The sequence below is a fragment of the Bos taurus genome, chromosome 17, assembly GCF_002263795.3.
Source record: "Bos taurus isolate L1 Dominette 01449 registration number 42190680 breed Hereford chromosome 17, ARS-UCD2.0, whole genome shotgun sequence".
Classification (NCBI taxonomy): Eukaryota; Metazoa; Chordata; class Mammalia; order Artiodactyla; family Bovidae; genus Bos; species Bos taurus.
This window is the reverse complement of record NC_037344.1, coordinates 4,028,222-4,048,743: the sequence shown is the minus strand read 5'-3', so window position 1 is coordinate 4,048,743 and position 20,522 is coordinate 4,028,222. Positions and strand designations below refer to the sequence as shown.

Here is a 20,522-nt window from a genome sequence, read left to right as displayed (position 1 = left end):
TGCCGCTTCTGTGACGCCACGTGAGCAGGATTTTGAGTTTATAGGTCGAAACTCAGTTGGTGGTTTCAAAGGCCAGGTTGTACGTGTGTGACGGACGTACTGCTTTTACAGGTAGGGTTGTGCATCCCCAGGTTGGTTTCTTTGTGTAGAATGCAATGCAGGATATCTAGTGAGTGTCAACCCAGTCCTCTCCTCAGTCTTATTTATAGTTCAGAAGGTTTCTACAAAGGAATGAAATGCATTTTAAATATATGAAAACAAGACCCGACTCACTTATATTGAAAGAAATGTTAATTTAAAGCAGTAAGTGAGATATAACTCGGGACTTAGGTCTGTGAAGATTAAAAAGATTGTTAGTATTCTGTGTTAGTAATGCCTAGAAAGAAAACAACACTGATTTTTTGGACATAAATATAAATTGATGCATGCTATTTAGGAGGGAAAATTGGCAATTTCTCTGAAAACTTAAGATGTGCATATATGCTCTCTGATCCTGAATTCTACTTCTCCGAGCTTATCCTGGGAGTGTATCTTTATGAGAGATACACTTGTATATATTCAGAATTGTAATAACAAAAATATGCATTGTTTGTGGCAACAGAACAGGAGATTGGTTAAATTGTAATTCATCTGCATGGGGGTGGGGCCTAGGCCTTTTTAGGTATAAGAGTCATAAACAGGTGTGCAGTGTCGGCAGGGTGGTTCTCTAAGGGTCCCTGTGGGTTTGCATGTGTTAGAGCACTGGAGAGATGCTCTGTAGTCTGCATTGTCGGCAGGGTGGTTCTCTAAGGGTCCCTGTGTGTTTGCATATGTTAGAGCACTGGAAGGATGCTCAGGAGTCTGCAGTGTCGGCAGGGTGGTTCTCTAAGGGTCCCTGTGTGTTTGCATATGTTAGAGCACTGGAAGGATGCTCGGGAGTCTGCAGTGTCGGCAGGGTGGTTCTCTAAGGGTCCCTGTGTGTTTGCATGTGTTAGAGCACTGGAAGGATGCTCAGGAGTCTGCAGTGTCGGCAGGGTGGTTCTCTAAGGGTCCCTGTGTGTTTGCTTGTGTTAGAGCACTGGAAGGATGCTCAGGAGTCTGCAGTGTCGGCAGGGTGGTTCTCTAAGGGTCCCTGTGTGTTGCATGTGTTAGAGCACTGGAAGGATGCTCAGGAGTCTGCTGCCAGTTGTTTCTCTCGTCTAGGGAAAGGTAGATGTTTATTTTCACATCTTTTTGTTAGTGTTTGAATTTTAGGAGGGGAACATATATTAACATACAGCTAAAAAAAAAGTCAGGTATTAGTATCAGAGTTAAGAATTTAGTCCCAGTGTGATGGTGTCCTGACCTGGCTCAAGGAACACATACGAGTGATTGATGATTCAACAGTGTTTTGGCAGCGAGGTCCCACTTTGGCTGTGAGGCTCCTCTGTGATCTTGGGTTCACCTGTTCATTTCTGGCTTACACCTCCACAAGCATCTCTTCACCCACCCTAGTGGGCTTGACTGTTCACTTTTGTCGTCTCTGCAGACCCAAGGACTTACCTATTAGTTCAGTTCAGTCACTCAGTTGTGTCCGACTCTTTGCGACCCCATGGACTGCAGCATGCCAGGCCTCCCTGTCCATCACCAACTCCTGGAGTTTACTCAGACTCATGTCCATTGAGTCAGTGATGCCATCCAGCCAGCTCATCCTCTGTTGTCCCCTTCTCCTCCTGCCTTCAATTTTGCCTCTTAAGATCTTTACAAAAGGAGAGCCACAAAGCGTTGACTCTCTTCTCCTCCAAAAGAAGAAATGAGAGGTTGGTTTAGCAAAGAGCTGGGTAGTACCATGTTCTGGGTAACTGACAACCAGCCAGTAAGGAGGAAAGATAGTGTTCAAGAAAGGATTTTACCATTTATATCTCATGCGCGATTATAATGGAGACAAAAATGTGAAGTAATTAAAATGTTATAAATAAAACAGTTATTTTCATTTGGGCAAACGAAAGAAAAGATACTGATTCTTCACATTTATTTCCTTCTGCCTCCCAACAGCTCCATCCTGTGAGAGTGGGGCGAGAGAAGACGGCAAGAAAAAAGATACCCCGACACTAAAAGCATGCCTCTCCTCCCCTGTGGTTCAAGGGTGGGTTTCACTCCTCTTTCCCTGAAATTGTTCGGTTCCCCACCCCGCCGTAGCCCGGAGGTGATTTAACAAGGAAGTGATAACGTGTATGATTCTCTCTCTGGACTTGCCTTCCAGAGTTAGCAATGCTAGCAGGCTGTGCAAGGGTGATTTGCAGGATGGGAAAGGGGAAGCTGAATGATGGAGGTGGTGGATGGGATCCGGGCCGGGCAGCTGTGTGTGGAAGGAGGAAAGCATATTCCCGCCACATTTCTGAGTTACATTCGGGGCCTGGTTTCTGCCTTGGCCTCTGTGAGCTGTCTTGGTGCTGGCCACACTGCACCCTTGCGCCTCCGGATGCTCCGCTTGTGGGCAGGAAGGCTGAAGAAGGTGCTCACATTCATTCTGTGATGCTTTTATGCAACGATGGTATTTTTTTTTAGGCTAGGTTAGGGTTATGTGTGACTGCTGTGTTGCGGTTAGAGGCTCATTCTCGCCCTTACGGTTGTCTGTATACACGGGACTGATGTCATGACTGTCCTGTGTTCACAGGTATTTTCGAATGGACCCTTCTGCAACCCAGTTTCACATAGAGAATCACGAGAATACTTCAGGGCTTTGGTCATTGTGGTACCTCAACCATTTTGACCATGGTGTTGTATTAAATGATGTGTTTGTTTCCAAGGAGACCAAGCACGTTTTAAAGGTACATATGGTATTTTTATTTAAGTTTTAGCCTATTTTAAGCTTTGTTTAAGGTCAAATACTATGAAATTAATTATTTATAAAATCTTTCACTTACAAATTTTAAAGCAAGTATGTTTCTTTAAAAATTTTCAGAATTACTTTTAGGCTCTCTTTATTTTTTCAAACTATTGTTCAAGGAGCTCAAAGGGACCAGGGTATATCCCATTAGAGATATTTATTACTACCATTATTTAAGAATATTGTAAATTACAATTTATCCTAAGAAGATTACATTTAGTAAAAATAAGCCTCGTTCATGATAAAATAGTAGGTTTTGGTAAAATACTGGCTATGAACATATCAAGATTATTTTGTGAAATTTAAAAACAAGTGCATGTTAAATATTAAATGAAACCTATTATTTATAGAAAAATATGTCAGTATTTGACTTGGAAATAATTAAGTAACATTTTATTTCTCAAAGTATAGAAGAACTTTAGTATCACACAGTATGATGATTTTAATCATAATTAGCATTAGTTAGGAAAGTAATTTCTCTTACTTCTTTTCTTTTTAGATTCTGAATTTCACTGGCCCTTTATTTCTACCTCCAGGCTGTTGGAAAATATTTTCTTTGAAACTTGCTGTTAAAGACATTGCCATAAATGTATTCACCCATGTATTTTTGACTACAAACATAGGTGCTGTTTTTGCAATACCTCTTCAGATTTACTCAGCGCCCACCAAGGTATTGTTGACACACTCCATATGTGTTACAACTTTTGTAATAATTGCTATTTATTCTTATTAGCTTACCTTATGGTGCTTGGATTTTGTTGATGGACTTGACCTCATATTTTCTAAGGCTGTCTAAGAAATTAATGGATATTACCAGGCCAGTCTTAGATGATAAATTGTTTAGTATGGAAATCTATTTGAAAACAGCTTCTCTTTTTCGTAAAGTAATACATGAAGTAATTTTCAAGTGAAAATAAGGCATTACAAACCGATAGATCTCATTTTCACTTATTTCCAAAATGAGCAAGGAATATGTGCTTGCTCTAGTAAACACATTTGTGCCATTAGTACATATTTGCAGTGATTTCAAATAAACTGTAAAATGCTTTATTTAGACCTCTGGTAAGTGACTCTCAGCTGCTCATAGTCCTTGAATTTCCTAGTGGGCCATAATCTAAAGCCTGAAAGGATTCACGATTAAGCAAATACTTTCTAAAGTCTTTGTATATTGTATTTAATTTAGATCTTACCTTGAACATGTCTCATTTTTTCTTAATGTTTATTTCTTTTCATTTAGTTACTGTTATTGCTTCTTTTTATCCAAGCTCTTCTGTATAATGCTGGGTTCTAATTTTTCACTATGAGACATTCATACAACCATCTTTATGATTTTTCTCACTTATTAGCGTTGGTGTTTCATAGATAGAAGTGCCTCATGTTTTGCTAAAAACTTAAAGATAGGGTGTCTAAAAGTATGCTAAACAAAATGTAAGGTTAATTTTATTAATCCATATTTTGAGCAGGGGAGATTTCTTAGATATTTCCTTTTTCCATCAAGGGCTGCATATGAGAAGAGTGACTGGGAGGGAGCAGGCAGGCTGCAGGAACGTGTGGAAGAGGCGATCTATGCTTTCCCAATTTAGGAAGTGGGACATTCATTTAAATGTCCTGAATAGTTTAGGAGTTACGATGGGTTAGAATGCAGTGTTTTACAAACCCTACTGAGAATGTCCTGAGACTAATTTAGTCTTTAATTTAGAAGGCAGCTTGGTGTCTGTAGGGCCCTGGGGGGTCACTGTGGGTGTTGATTATTGCCCAGAATCCACTGTAGTGACCCTGCTGTGAGGGACAGTCAGAGCTCTCAACCAAGGAGAAAGAAGGCCAAGAAATCACTTCCTAGTTGTTTGGCTTCTGGTTAAAGGGACGTTCGCAGAGGTGGAGGCCCATGTGTGCTGTGCGTTTGAGTGCATTAGGATTTTTGTGTTTAGTGTTGTGTTTTAAGTTATTCATATATTACTTTTCAATCTAGGAAGGGAGTCTGGGTTTTGAAGTGATAGCACATTGTGGCATGCATTATTTCATGGGAAAATCAAAAGCAGGTAAGTATTCTGCCCTTAGGCTTTCTGTAGACCTCTAGTGTTGGGTGGGGTGGGAAGTAGTGAGGAAGATTCACATTTGTAGATGGAATGATTAGTCCTTTAACATCATTGCATCATATTCTATTCTTTAAGAGCATGATCATTAACCGAATGACTTCCAGAACCATCTGAGGTGCCTGTGTAATTAACACCCCCTTACGTCTTAACCTGCACTTCTGTAAGGGACTTTTTCAAACACGATGTTTGATCATAATAGCAACCTTGTCACCAGGAACAGTTGGACTCTGATTCTTTTATAAAGGGGCCGACTAGAAGTTAGTAAAAAAAAAAATAATAATAATTTGGAATCGTCTTTGAAGAGAGTATAAGCATCTTATAGGGAGCACTCGTTGTTGTGTGAGACTGGAGGCCAAGGTGTCGATAGAGAAAGCTGTTCCGAGTTTGCTTCCTGCCTGTTGACTTATTAAAATATATAGCCTAAGGAGAGAGTTCTAGCACAGGAGTTTCCTTTGCATGACTCCCACTTCCCCACCCTTGTCTTCTAGCACAGACAAGGCAGGGCAGACCAGCAGACGGGGACCCGTTTATGAGTGTAAACGCGCGCCTTTAGGCTGAGCCCTGCTCGCAGCCCTCGTTTCTGAGGATTGCCGCCTGTTGGCGCGTTGGCCTTCTGCCCGGTAACCCAGCGCAGAGACGACTAGCACGTACATGACGCAGTGTTTAGCCTTTTAGATTTAAAGCTGTTGAACATGGTCTGAGTATGATTTTTACCTTGTTTCAGGCTGTATTCATGAGCCATGTGTCTTTTATGTTATTACCTTCCCATAATTCGATTTAGTTTTGTTTTATACATGTTCCTTTGATTTGATATCTCATTTGCCATTGAGTTAGAGGGACTTGTAGTAAAGCAATCAGCGGACAGGAGTCACTGATCACTTTACTGTCCTCTGCGTTTGAGAAGTTTTAGCCCTCAACCCTTGGCATTATTTACTAAGTGAATTATGTTTCCTGTGCGTCTAAACAGTAAGTCTGGTCTAACTTGTAGAAAATCCTGACTGGGAAGGGAGCCTTTCTCTGGATCCGTCTACCTGGGATGTGGATTCCGAACTTGCAAATACATTATATGAAAGATGGAAGAAGTTAAAACATGGTGATGTCTGCAAGTATGTTTTCACCTCTCTTTGTTTCTTTTATTCAGCACTGGGGGGACACTTTAACATAATCTGTGTTGACATTTCAATAGTGAATTTTTAATATCCAGCCTTTATTTTGACAAATTTCAAACCTCAGAAGAGTTGAAAAGTATAATATGATGAGTACTCAAATATTCCTAATTTGGACTCACCAGATGTTTACATCTTACCACTTCTGCTGTTTTTTTCTCTCTCCCTACCTGTGTCTATATGCACACATACACACACACTTCGTTTTTGCCGAGTCATTTGAAAGTAAGCTGTGGATACCATGACACTTCAGCCCTTAGTACTTTATTAAGAAAGACTTTTTTTCCTAAGGAACATTCTCCTGCATATACCTTCACTGTCATTACATGCCCAAGAAGCTTAACACTGATGAGGTTATATGAACTAATAAACGTCCAGATTCACATTTCCCTAGTGTGAAAGTGAAAGTGCTAGTTGCTTAGTCGGCCCTGACTCTTTGCGACCCCGTGGACTGTAGCTTGCCAAGTTCCTCAGTCCATGGAATTCTCTACAAGAATACTGGAGTGGACAGCTCTTCCTTTCTCCAGGCGATCTTCCCAACCCAGGGATTGAACCCAGGTCTCCCACGTTGCATGCGTTTACCATCTGAACCCAGGAAAGCCCCTAGTTGACCCCAAAATATCCATTATAGCTGTCTTTTCCTTTTTGTAAAATCCAGGATGCATTCAAGGAGAGTGCATTGTATTTAGTCATCATGGTTCCTTAATTTTCTTTAGTGCCCCCACCTTTCCTCATCTTTCATAGTGTGATGTTTTAAAGCATCATAGCCAGCTGTCTTAGGGAACATTCAACACTCTGGATTTTTTGGGATTGCTTCTTCAAGTTTACATTCCTGTTAAACATTTTTAAAATTAGTAAGTACTAATTACTTGGTTGCTCTTGTGTGCTTATAATTGCGTCACCTGAGGAGGGACATAAATATCAATTTGTCCCATTATTGACATTGTTTGGTTGAATCATTTGACTCCATTGTAGACTATGTTTTTCCTTTTGCAATTAATAAATAATATGTGCTATGATAGTTTGAGTCTGTACACATTTCCTGTTCCCTGAGAATGTTTCGCTGTAGCATTTTGGCACCCATTGATAATCATTGCCTGAGATCAGTTATTGAATTGATGGCGGCAAAAATGGTGATATTGCTAATTATTTTATTCATTCTACACTCTTGAGCATCACTATGAATTCTTTGGTCATTACCATCATTAGCATCATCATCATTTTTGATGTCGATTTGTCCCAGATTAGGCTGATGGGAGCCCGTTGAGGCAAGCTTTTGGGTCTTTGGTGTGTACCCATCATTCTTTGAGCACTTCCTTGCTTTCTAGTAAGACGGGATGTTCCAAGATCATCTTGTACTTTGGTCTCCCCCATACCCTGAATAGACTTCCCAGGTGGCTCGGTGGTAAAGAATCTACCTGCAATACAGGAGAGGCAGTTTTGATCCCTGGGTCTGGAAGATCCTCTGGAGGAGGGCATGGCAACCCACTCCAGTATTCTTGCCTGGGAAAACCCATGGACAGGAGCCTGGCAGGCTACAGTCCATGGGATCACAAAGAGTTGGACACGATTGAAGTGACTGAGCACACGCATACCCTGAATAAGCCATTTTTTCCCAAGAGACTCTTGTTCCTTTTAGTTGGAGTGATATTTAGTGATTTCTTTTCTATATGTCAAAATTATTTCCTGTAATTTCTTTCTTTACGAATTTCGCAGAAGGACTGTTTTAGGAGTGACTCGGTTTGCCCATTCAAAGAAATCCAAGGAGTCGGAGCCTTTTGCTGTCTTCCTGCCTCGTTTGGTCCCTGAGCCTGGCCTCGTGTTGAACTTCAGTGCCACCGCCCTGAGGAACAGCATGGTGAGGCTCCCACGTCTTCTCATTTCTTCATCCGCGACACCTCGGCTCTTGAGTTTTTACATTAACCAAGTATTTCCACCTTGAGATACTGTTCCAGAATCAAAGTTAGTTGAAATTTAAGTGACACATGTATGCTATTCAGCGCTTTTAGGAGGGAGGTGTCGGAAGAACAAAATAAGGAATAAACTCAGGAATAGACTGAAATGCTTTAAGCAGATACATGTTATGAAGTCTGTATTCAGCTCAGAATCCACCAGCTAAGAGAGTACTTAGCTGTAGCCGCAGAGGAGGTCGTGGCTGACACAGGCTCAGCAGAAGTGGGTGAGTTTGCAGCTCAGAAGGGAGCATCCTCTGTCACTTGCTTGCATCCTCGGCTCCCTTCCTGTGTGCAAGCTTCTCCTGAGCTGATGGCGGAGGAGGGCAGAGCGAAGGCAGTGACAGCAGCCTTGAGGTTTTATCTGGAAAGTCTCCTTACCTGAGAGCCAGGTCACTGTGGTCCTTGTAATAATTTATATTTCCTCAGGTACTCATTGAGCTTCTTAGGGAAGACATCCCAAGACTGCTTTTTTAAAGCATTCTATTTTGAAAAAGTTCAACTTGAAGAGTTTCAAGAGCAGTACCAAAAACTCCCAGTTGCCGTTCATGCAGATTCATCTATTTTTAACATTTGCCGTACTTGGCTTGATGTTTCCCCTCTCTTTCCACACACGTGTTTTTATGAGCTGTGTGAGAGGGTCGGACATGATGCCCCGACTCCACTTCCATGTGAATTTCTTAAGAACTAGACATCTTCTTGCATATCAGAGTCTAACTATCAAAATCAGAAAATGTAAGCATTAAGTACAACAGTTATGCCTGATCTGCAGTCTCCGTACAAAGGTTTCCACTTATCCCACTCACATGCGTACTTTACAGCATCCAGCCCAGGGCCTGTCCTTGCCTGGCCCAGTGGCCTGCGTCTCCTTCCATCTTCTGCAGCTCCTCTACCTCACGTTGTGCAGCTGTTGTGATGCACGCAGGCTGTTGATTCTCTAGACCGTTCCTGGAATTGCCTAGGTGATGGTTCCTGGTGAGATGCAGGTGATCAGTCTCTGTAGCTGCATCTCAGGGGTGGTGCTGTCTCCGGAACTGACTCTCCTTCCCACACGTCTAGGTGAAGTACTTTGTGGTGAAGAACCCCTCCTCGTGGCCAGTCTCCCTGCAGCTCCTGCCCGTCTCTTTGTACCCGAAGCCTGAGGCCGCTGCGCGCCTGCTGCACAAATGGTAACGCCCAGCGGGTGAAGACCTCTCACGGGGCAGGGGCGGTTGCTAGGAGGAGTTGAGGGCCTGTCCTGTTAAGACCCGCAACTGTTCAGCGTCCTTTGCATTTCCCCCGGTTCTGTGCATGGATGTACATGGGCTCAGCCTGTGACATCCACCCCTGCCCCTACGTGCAGACCCCATGGCACATGCCAGTCCCGTGCATCATGTGGCTCTTCAGTGTTACTGTGTCAAGTTCAGGGCCCAACAGCATTCTTATCAGGGAAGCTTTCCCGCCATGATTTTTCACATATACTCCTAAAATTTAGAATTGAAAGCAGTGAGCGCCGGGCAATGCAAGCAGTGAGTTTAGTGGTGGTTTAGTATATTTTAGCCTAGTGTTCTGATACAAGGTAAGATCAGAATTTGTATCTGTTAATCTTATCTTTGTACAACAGTCATGGTTTCACTTAGAACATTTCCTCTTCTGGCTTAGTGACACCTCACCCCCCATGTCTCAGCTTCAGCACTGCTGGTGTTTTGGACCCTGACTGACTGATGAGAGAGGAGATGTGCTCGGTGCTTTGGAGGTTGTTTGGCAGCATCCCTAGCTTCCACCCAGTAGATTCTGGTAGGACTTCACCAGCCGGGCAATCAAAAGTGTCTCCAGGTGTGGCCAGGGGGCCGCTGGGAGATAGCGTTGTCCTTGGTTGAGAGTCACCTCCTGTCAGCTTCCACAGCTTTGAACCATTTGGAGGAAAAGAATTGCTTCAGATTGGGAGCTTTTGTCACCAAAGGAGTCTGTACATTCTGTGCTGCCAACACTATTCATTCCATAGTATTCACTGTGCTCTTACAGCGTGCCAGGTGCTGTGTGGGGAGCTGGGCACAGGAATGAGAGGTCAGGGTGAACTGGACATGTGTGAAAACACACACATATGTTCTTTCTTGGTGATCTGAATGCTATTTTAAATGTTTTTTTTTTTTTTTTTCTTTATAGGTTTGGCACCGATATGCAAATGATTAATCTCACAACCAGTGAATTCCAGCTTACCAAAGCTTGCCCTTACCTGGTAGGATGTCATCTTTAAACAGAAAAAAGAATGCTGACAAATTAGACTCATAGCATATGGGCCTCACTGATTTATGTTTCAAGTGTCTTTTCGTAATATATGTGGCTCTCTATTTTTCTATTCTAGCAGTTAAGTATACATAGCAGCTTTTTCTAGTTAACTAATGCAGCAGGAGCCTGGGGTTCATGTGAGCCTGTAAATCATTTTAATTTAATTATTTAGGTTCATGTGAGTGAAGAAATAACAATTGAATCAGACCTCTGTAGAAAACTGTAAAACTTGAGACCCCAGAATTTATAATTCTCTTAAAATTCCTCAGCCCCATCAATTCTTTTTGGGGTAAGATAAAGTAAAAGCAAACACTTTTTTTTTTTTTTTTTTAAGTCTTACTAAGCTGGCTTCATGTTTTTAGCAGATAACCCAATTTCTGTGATATTGACCTTACCTATATAAAAGGATTTCTCTGAAATTCTTGCACCTCTGGGCCCTCATGAAGTCTTGCATAAGTACTCTGGAGAGGGAGTAATAAGCATGTCACGTGGCGAGGACGTCGCTTGACTAGAAACTGAGTTTTCACTCATTCCTTCTGTGGGTCCCTGGTGTAGCCGAGTATTTTACTTACGGGTATTCTGTGCTTGGGGTTTCCCTGGTAGCTCAGCTGGTAAAGAATCCACCTGCAATGCAGGAGACCCTGGTTTGATCCCGGGTCTGGAAGATCCCCTGGAGAAGGGCAAAACAACCCACTCCACTATTCCTGCCTGGAGAATCCCCATGGACAGAGGAGCCTGGCGGGCTACAGTCCTTGGGGTCCCAAAGAGTCGGACATGACTGAGCAACTGAGCAGCACAGCACAGCATTCTGTGCTTGAGGTTAATTAAAAGATGAAGCATCTCCTAAAGAAATACAAACATGTGTAGACATACTTATGCTTATCACTGTATTTTTAATGCACACACATATTTAAATGTCATAGATGTTTTCTTCTTTCTCTACTCATAACCCTCCAAAGATACACTGTTGGCTCTAGAAACTTGAAAGAGGGAGGCCACAGATAACGTCCAGTGTGAGTTCAAACAGAATGAATCAAAACAAAGTTTTTAATGGGTTTTTAGCAGAGACTTATTTGCAGTAAGAGACACGAGCAGTAGTGCTCCTTCCCTTTGTCAGTGGTCCAGGCAGCAGAGTCCTGTGCTGTTGGGCTGGTCCTGCTTTTGGCCCCTCCAACCAGGCAGCTTCCCAGGAGTGCTGGGAGGTATAGCGAGTCCTCTATGCTAACAGATAATTTCGCCCCATGACCATTTAATCATATGTAATTTGAAATTCCAAAAATGATGCCTGTTTCTTTTACACGTTAGTATTCTATTCAGGCTTAAGCAAATGGTGCAACTCACTTGGAAAAGGTCTGTAATCTGTGATTGAAGATTTTCATAGATTATTACATTTTTTATGACAAAGGAGATTATCCCCATTGTTAATTTATTACATTTACAAAAAGTGATAGTATCAACGTTCCTTTCTTTAAAAAATTTTAGTTGGAGGATAATTGTTTTACAGTGTTGTGTTGGCTTCTGCCATACAACAGTGTGGCTCAGTGATAAGTATACATGTATCCCCTCCCTCCTGAGCAATATCAGTGCTTTTGACACACAAGTTTAACTTAAAGTTTTTAATAGAATCATTTGTTGTTTAAGAAAGGCCTGCATTTTTCTTTTGTTGGTTTGCTTTTAGACGTGTAGCTCCTTTGGTTAAGAGCATGTGGAATTGGACATTCAAAGTTCCAAATCCAGGTACCTCCATGTGGTCCTGGGTAAATAATTTGGCCTCTCCAAGTCTCCTCTTTCTCACTTATAATGATGTTTGAAAATTTCATAGTTTTATAGAACGCTTAGCATTTTATATACCTAATTGTAGTCCAGTGCCTGGCATATAAGAATTACTTAATAATTAGTGCGTTCTTATACTTTTAATACTTAAATTGGCAGCTTTTTTCAGTATTCATATGTGTATAAAGCAGAATTCCTTCATGAAGTTTATAATTTTAAGGAAAATGAATCAAATGGCACTACTGTTTCTTCTTTCAGATAGTATGGGAAATGCCAGTAATAACTGAGGGATAAAACAAATGCAAAAACTAAAAATACAGAAGAGAGATAGTAGGCAGATTACATGGTTAGAGCTCTGAAAATTAATAAATTACTTTTAGTGAGAAAGAGCTAGGAAAAAACAATGGAAAGAGGGAAAGTCTATCACAGTAATGAAGAGCTAAATCTTGAATGTTAAAGTTAGAAGGCAATTTATTCAGAGAAAGTTAGAAATCTTGGGGAGAATAAAAGGAGGGTGTGAATAAATAGGTCGTTCTCCTGAATGGAGAGACTAAATGTAATAAAGATGGCTTCTTTTTAAACAATAATGCAGAGAATTTAGGGCTGTCCAGCAGTGGAAAGTGCTTTGGTCGGATCCCTGTAGCATTCAGGCAGAGGCTGGTGGTCTGTTTTCTCAGTGACGTTTTTCATTCAGGTGAGCTTGCTGATAAGGTCTGTAGCCCCAGCTCGCAGCCGATCCAGGAGGCCCAGCCCCTTTCCAGCGTCCACACTGGACTGTCCTGCAGCCTCTGCCTGTGCTTCTCAGCTGGGCTCAGCAACTGTCGATGGGCGTGAACTGTCGTGATGAACAAGTTCCACAGGTTGATTTGGATGGTCAGATCCCCATGTTAAAGGAACAGCAGTCACATTTATGCATTTAATGAGGATAGAGTCTTGCTCTCCAGAAGTTAATTGCGTTTATTGGTAACTTTCAGGGCGTGCGGTCTGAGGGATCCAGGTTTGGCATCCTCCACTTACATTTGCAGCCTTTGGAAAGGAAAAGGGTTGGTGTAGTGTTCACTCCAGCTGACTACGGAAAAGTCAGCTCCCTCATCCTAATCCGGTAGGTGTGTCTCTGTTGCTTTCTTGTTGACTGACTCTTTCTCTCAAGAAGACATGATCTCTTTAGCTAAAAGAGATTTCCTCAGGCCCCCAGTGATGAGCTGTGTTGCTGGACTGGAAAGGCAGTGGCTGAGGAGAGCAGCTTCCCGAAGCTCCACATTTAATCTCCCTGGGTGTCAGGCTCCTCCCTGGTACAGGCAGAATGTGTGTGCTCCCTTCACACGGTGCCTCATCCACCATCACAGAGGGCAGAACACACACACACACACACACACACACAGGAACACACATGCGAACATACACACGAACACACACGCAAACACGAACACACACACATGGACACACACACAAACACAAACATACACGGACACACACGTGAACATACACACGAGCACACACGCAAACACACAAGGACACACACACGAACACAAGCATACATGAACACACACACGGACACACAGGAACACATATGATCGAACACACGAACACACAACACACATGAACACACGTGCACACACACACGAACACGAACACAAACACAAACACACACGAACACACACGAACACACACACAGGCATGAACACACACACGAACACACACAAACACACACGAACACACACACATGAACACATGAACACACACATGTCCGCACTTTTCTGTCCTCAGCTCAGAAGAATAATTGGAGCACTGCTGTATATGTTTTCATTCCTCAGTGTTTGGGTTTATACCAGTCTCATACCTGTCTGTCTTGCTTCTGTACTTCTTGGTAGCACCAGAGGATAATGAAAAAAGTGCTTAGTTGAGCCCACTGGCTCTTTTTACTTGCCAACTGATTTAAGCAGCTAAATGTTTTTCATTCTTAAATTTATTGAGAGTCTTGTTTCAAAAATTTACAGTAAATATAGATTGAACCTCTCTCTGCATTGGTGAGATGTCTAACACAAATTAATTTTTCATTAATGATGTTTAGATATTTTTTGATTTTATGTTTTATTTTGGCCACATCATGCAGCATGGGGGATCTTAGTTCCCTGATCAGGGGTTCAGCCTGTGCCCCACCCCTGCAGTGGAAGCGTGGAGTCCCAACCTTAGTTGTTTTTTTTTTTTTTTTTTTAATCTCTAGTTTCAGAACAGCTGGCAAAAACTTTATTCTTGACTTTCTTTGATATACTATATGAGTTTATTCTTCTGCAAGTGAATGCTACTAAAAAGAAAGTACACTAAAATAAAGTTCTTAAAAGAGTCTGTTTCGTTAAGCATTTTACCTGATGCTTAGGGCTCCCCTGATAGCTCAGTTGGTAAAGAATTCGCCTGCAACGCAAGTCCCCAGTTCGATTCCTGGGACAGAAAGATCCGCTGAAGAAGGGATAGGCTACCCACTCTGGTGTTCTTGGGCTTCCCTTGTGGCTCAGCTGGTAAAGAATCTGCCTGCAATGCGGAAGACGTGGGTTGATCTCTGGGTTGGGAAGATCCCCTGGAGAAGGGAAAGGCTACCCACTCCAGTATTCTGGCCTGGAGAATTCCATGGACCGTACAGTCCATGGGGTTGCAAGGAGTTGGACACGACTGAGCGACTTTGGCTTTCACTCAACTAATGCTGAGTAGAACCGGTAGCTAATGTTCTAATAAGCATGTTAGTGCTCTGCTGACAGGTGCTTCACTTTAAACTCACTCTCTGTTGATGAACTAAGGTCATGGGAAGTCTAGAGTTAAACTTTACCTTATCCCAGCTTCAGCTATCCCAGACTTGAAAGTCTCGGCTTTTTGTAGTCGCTAATTTATTCTTGGTAGTTTCTGTATTGAGAGACACAGTATTTTTCTGTAAACAATATCAATCATCTAACATCACTTAAAGGCTTTTAAATGGTTCAGTAAAGGCTGTAGTCCTTTAGATGCAGATGGAAAGCTATCTCAGTGTGTTCTGTGTAACTAGGAATGAATTCTCTGTCTGCTTCTACCGTTTACATTAATGATAACTGCCTTTCAGTGCATCATTTAAACATCATTACCACTTCTCCATCCTCAGAATTATGATTTCCGTTAATGAAAAGGCAAAAGCTAATCTGAATTACTATTTGATTAATAAGAACTTGAGTACATTCTTGCTATTTGAGGGCTGCTATTTTAAATCTTAGGTTCAAAATATAGGGTGGCATTTCATTTCTAGAAATACCCCTAAGGAAGAATTGCTTATAGTCAACAATTCCTGTGGAAACTCCTTAATTCACCCTGTAAACAGTTTTATCAATTTGTCTACATTTATTAGTATTTTTCTGTGGCTCCCAGTTTACTCACCTTTGTCACTTGGATGTCTGATCACCGTCCTGGTGCCTGGTGAGAAAAATGCGGGTTTCCATTCTTGGGTGGAAATTGGAGAGTGATCACGGTCATTTGCTCGTTTTTGCCCAATTGGCTTGCCTTGACTCTGGTGCGTTTAGCAGCTTCTCTGCTCCGAGATGGCTGGAGATGCCATACTATTTAAGTTGATTTTTCCCCAAAACTTTAGAAATGCTTTTTGGCTAATGAGGAATATTTAAATTCAAGGGCGTTGTATGCTGTAACTCTGTTGCGTTGCCTTTTTGTTTGTGTCTGCTGTCTCTGTAGGAATAACTTGACTGTTATCGACATGATTGGTGTGGAAGGATTTGGGGCGAGAGAGCTACTGAAAGTGGGTGGAAGACTGCCTGGCACCGGGGGCTCACTGCGGTTTAAGGTGCCCGAGTCCACGCTGATGGACTGCCGGCGACGTGAGTCTGTGCGTCGTCTGTGCACGGCGCTTGGGCCGGGGGCTGGGTGCTGAAGCCAAGGGTGCTCAGGTGGGGGGCTGGGTGCTGAAGCCAAGGGCGCTCAGGCAGGGGGGCTGGGTGCTGAAGCCAAGGGTGCTCAGGTGGGAGGCTGGGTGCTGAAGCCAAGGGTGCTCGGGCAGGGGGCGCTGGGTGCTGAAGCCAAGGGCGCTCAGGCGGGGGGCTGGGTGCTGAAGCCAAGGGCGCTCGGGCAGGGGGGCTGGGTGCTGAAGCCAAGGGTGCTCAGGTGGGAGGCTGGGTGCTGAAGCCAAGGGTGCTCGGGCGGGGGGCGCTGGGTGCTGAAGCCAAGGGAGCTCAGGCAGGGGGGCTGGGTGCTGAAGCCAAGGGCACTCGGGCAGGGGGGCTGGGTGTTGAAGCCAAGGGCGCTCGGGCAGGGGGGCTGGGTGCTGAAGCCAAGGGCAAGAGGTGGTTATCAGAGTCTTTAACAGTTTACAGTAATTCGTTGTACAGATGCAAGTAATTCAATCAGGCAGGCATTTGAGCATATGTAGTCTGGTACCACTTGGTTAGGAAACAACAGTTTAAATGTGTAACCCAACTTAAATAATAGATGGTAGTTGGGGGGAGTATAATGTTAAGTTCCCAATAGTGTTAAAATATAAGACCAGTCTTATGAAACTGTTAATTTTGTTATCTGTTACCTAATCATGGAAACTCACACCAAATGTCAGTGGAGAGGGGCTTAAGGGAGAGCTGCCCAGTAGCACCGCGCACGTTCTGCAGTGATGGAGATGCTCTGCGTTTGTGCCGTCCAGTGCGGCAACCACGTGCCACACGTGGGTGATGGGCGCTTAAAACAGAGCTCGTGTGACTGAGAAACTCGGTGTTCAAGTCTATTTAAAGTGGCCGTATGTGTCCAGTGGCAACTATATCAGGCTATGCAGATTTAGAAATTTATTTAAGTGTTCCATTAGAAATTTCTAAATTTTGCATGTATTTAAATGCTTCTAAAGTACTTAAATTAGTTTTAAGAACTTCCTCAGGAACTGAGACAAAAGTCAAACTGTAGATATAAAATGTTTTTGATAAATTCTGTCTTGTTTTCCTACTACTATTTTTAATTTTAGGACACACTGAAAGCATTTTAGAGTAACAGTATATTTCCCATGGAGAAAACTGGTGAAACCTTTGGATAACTTGTAGAACTATTTTAATGCCTGATTGGATTTTTTTTATAAGAAAACTGTGCCAAATGAGCACTGTCTGAAAAGATTAGCCATTTTGCATTCAAAATCTTCATCAGTGTTCTTTAAATCATTCCTTCACTTACTCATTGAATAGTTTAGAGTTGACCTTAAAAGCTAGAATTAAGGAAGAATATAAAAACTGTGGAACCAGATAAAATGTTAGTCCTAATATGGAATAGATTGTAGATTATGGATATATAGGAATATTTTACAAACTGATACTTCCTCCCTTTTTAAATGCCCAGTATGAAATGTGCTCTCACTTATTTACAAAGATTTTGCTGCTTCCTGCCCTTCACGTAATGAGAGTTTTAACCATATTTCTCATGTCTGTGGTGTGTTTACGCAGAAGCGCACACACCCTCCTGACTGGCCCTGTTGGGTTTGAAAGGATCCTGGGTGCCTGTTAGCTCTTGGTAAATCCAAACTAGGAGGCTTCTGAGAAGAATGAAATCTTCTACCTTCACCTTTAATAAGTAAAAGAACAAAGAAGAGGTTTTGGTTACTTTTGGTACCTAGGCAGGTCACTTAACTTAAGAAAAATCTTAATGAGTTAAGTATTTTTATCATATCTTGGTAATATAGCAGCATCTAGAACTGTTCTAGAAATTAGTTAGGAATCATGCTTTGAGGTTATATTGAATTTTTCTGCATTTTAGTCATGTAGATCATGCTTTGTTAATTCTGTAAATGATTCAGTAAATTATTTGAAAATAAATTTTGCAGTTCATCTGTACTAAAATCTCCATTTTCATCCTCCCTAGAACTGAAAGACAGCAAGCAAATTTTATCAATTACGAAGAACTTTAAGGTTGAGAATATTGGACCACTTCCTATAACTGTGACATCTCTGAAAATTAATGGGTATAACTGCCAAGGTTATGGATTCGAAGTGCTGGACTGTCATCAGTTTTCCTTGGGTCCCAACACGTCCCGCGACATCAGCATCGTGTAAGCACTGGGTTTCGACTTCAGTTCGGGGGTGCATTCACTATACTGTGGGGAAAAGCTTTGTCACTGGTAAGATTGTCTTAAGTTGTTTTCATGTAAACAATTGTCTTGTAGAGGTAAAAATTCTGCTGTCATTAGGATTGTTTTGTGCCTAAAGTGAAAACCATCAGAAGTTCATAACGATGCCTCTTGTCGTCAGGTTTACTCCGGACTTCACGTCTTCCTGGGTCATCCGCGAGCTGACTCTGGTCACAGCGGCAGACCTGGAGTTCCGCTTCACTCTCAACGTGACCCTGCCTCATCACCTGCTGCCGCTGTGTGCGGACGTGGTCCCGGGACCCAGCTGGGAGGAGTCGTTTTGGAGGCTCACTGTCTTCTTCGTTAGGTAGGCCACCCCTGCTCCACTGCGCCTCCTCACCAAGGGAGACGCCATCCAGCCGAGCTGCAGGGAATGTATGTGGCTTGGCAGAATCGAAGCATAGGGATTGAGTGGATTACGTTGCTTTGAGAACCCTGACAGTCATGAAGTAGGCTAAGTGGTTCCTGGTGAGCTTTAAGAGAACAGAGAACTAAGTGTAGGAGAGCTCGAGGATCTGAGAGTGTAACAGACAGTTGCACTCCAAGTATGTTCACTGGCAGTCCCAGGGGAAGATACAGATGTTGTGTATAACGTTTAAGATATATGAACATCACCTATGGTATATGGTGTTATTAGCTTAGGGCAATGGCAGTTTGAGATTACAAGACTAGAATGAGTCTTTCGGGTGTGATTTTTATCCTGGAAAAATCTATAAAAATTGAATTGAAATGTCAGAATGATAACTATTCACCTGTTTAGAAATTTTGCATCTTGAAATTGTGAGACATCAGAAATTTTAATGTCGTACGTCTTACAGAATCTGAGTAGTGTCTCTTTAGACGTCTGCCACCACTCATTCCCTTCTTGTAGAGCTTGTCTTTTTAATGCTACTCAGAACCAGGCAGGAATGAACGTGTTGTTTTTGTCCTCAGTCTGTCCCTGCTGGGTGTGATTTTAATAGCCTTCCAGCAAGCACAGTACATTCTCATGGAGTTCATGAAAACGAGACAGAGACAAAACGCCAGCTCCTCTTCGCAGCAAAGCACTGCTCCAGTGGATGTAATCAGCGCTCATTCTCACAAGTAAGGGTTCTTGTCGTGGGGTGGGGGAGATGGTGGCAGGTCTCACTTTTGATATTACTTCTGATTTTATGCTAAGGTGATATACCTTTAGAGTCTGTACAGTTTTCCTCAAGTCCTTGTGTGGCAGCTAAGCCGTCCCTTCTGGGATATGCTAGACTTCATGTAAGGGCTCAGTTTGTACCTTGTGGAGCTTGAATGAAAGGTGAGAAGCCCTTAGTCCACCCCCGCCCCCACCATACTGACTGCGCCGTCTTTCTCCTGCAGTTGGAGAGGAGAGGTTTGTTCAGCTTGCCTTCATGTTAAATGTTTTTCTTCTTAAATTCAGAAGCAACTGCAAGAACTTTCTCGATGCCTACGCCCCCTCTGACAAAGGCCGAGGGAAGAGCTGCCTTCCAGTCAGCAGCCCGCAGAGCAGGACCCAGAATGCGACGAAGAGGAGCCCGGCCACCTGCGGCCATTCCCAGAAGAAGCACAAGTGCTCAGTGTACTACGGGCGGCACAGAGGCGCGGCCGTGGCGAGCAGCGCCGGCGCCCCCTCGGAGGACAGGCCAGCCCCGGCCAAGGCGGGCGGGTGCCCTGCAGGGGCGGGCGAGGCCTGGGTGGGCCTCAGGTGCGCCGGGGGCCTGAGCGCCAACCTGCAGAAGAGCTTAGCGCTCCCCAGGAGCTTCCTGGGTAAAGACGAAAACACCCTGAAAAGCGCAGTTGCTGCCAGTAGCCCTTCTTCCGAGTGCCACGTGAAGGAGGGAGCACAGACGTGTGTGTTTCCTAAGGAAACGGACTTTCAGGTTTCAGAAAGCGTAGCTGAGCTCAAGGAGCGAGAGGTCTGTCCCATGAAGACCCCTAAGAAACTACCTGAAAATCATTTGCCGAGAAGTTCACCTCAGTGCCAGTCAGACTTGCCAGACATTTCCAGGAAAAATAATGGTAATGTTTTCCTCCTCCTCCTCGGTGGTTCTTCTCTCTGTCTGTCTCCAGTGCGTTCTTGGTGCAGTTCGTTTCCCCCTGTGACTTCAGTTCGAATTGTGGCTGTTGAATTTTTAGTTCATGCCTTAAGTTTTATTGGCGCAGGTGTAAATATTGAAATACTGTTTGCTCGATGGAAAGTGTAGGGTGGGACACCAAGTTTTTAGAGCTTTGCGGTTAAGTTTACTTTTCTAGTACATTCGTTGGGATGATGCAGGTGCCATGTTTTATTGTTGGACACCTATTCCTAAG

The 20,522-nt window shown here is 43.1% G+C and overlaps 1 protein-coding gene across 4 annotated transcripts in view; it reads left to right on the top strand.

Moving 5' to 3' along the window:
* The window catches only part of TMEM131L (transmembrane 131 like), a 175,298-nt gene that overhangs the window by 122,367 nt on the left and 32,409 nt on the right, over nucleotides 1-20,522 (top strand). For all 4 annotated transcript variants that reach the window (NM_001076803.1, XM_059875904.1, XM_059875903.1 and 1 more), the window contains 14 exon segments: nucleotides 2,014-2,104; nucleotides 2,636-2,789; nucleotides 3,348-3,518; nucleotides 4,818-4,887; nucleotides 5,933-6,050; nucleotides 7,827-7,968; nucleotides 9,122-9,231; nucleotides 10,208-10,280; nucleotides 13,078-13,205; nucleotides 15,809-15,951; nucleotides 17,960-18,146; nucleotides 18,346-18,531; nucleotides 19,158-19,307; nucleotides 19,633-20,231. In NM_001076803.1, the coding sequence (NP_001070271.2) occupies nucleotides 2,014-2,104; nucleotides 2,636-2,789; nucleotides 3,348-3,518; nucleotides 4,818-4,887; nucleotides 5,933-6,050; nucleotides 7,827-7,968; nucleotides 9,122-9,231; nucleotides 10,208-10,280; nucleotides 13,078-13,205; nucleotides 15,809-15,951; nucleotides 17,960-18,146; nucleotides 18,346-18,531; nucleotides 19,158-19,307; nucleotides 19,633-20,231 (2,322 nt within the window).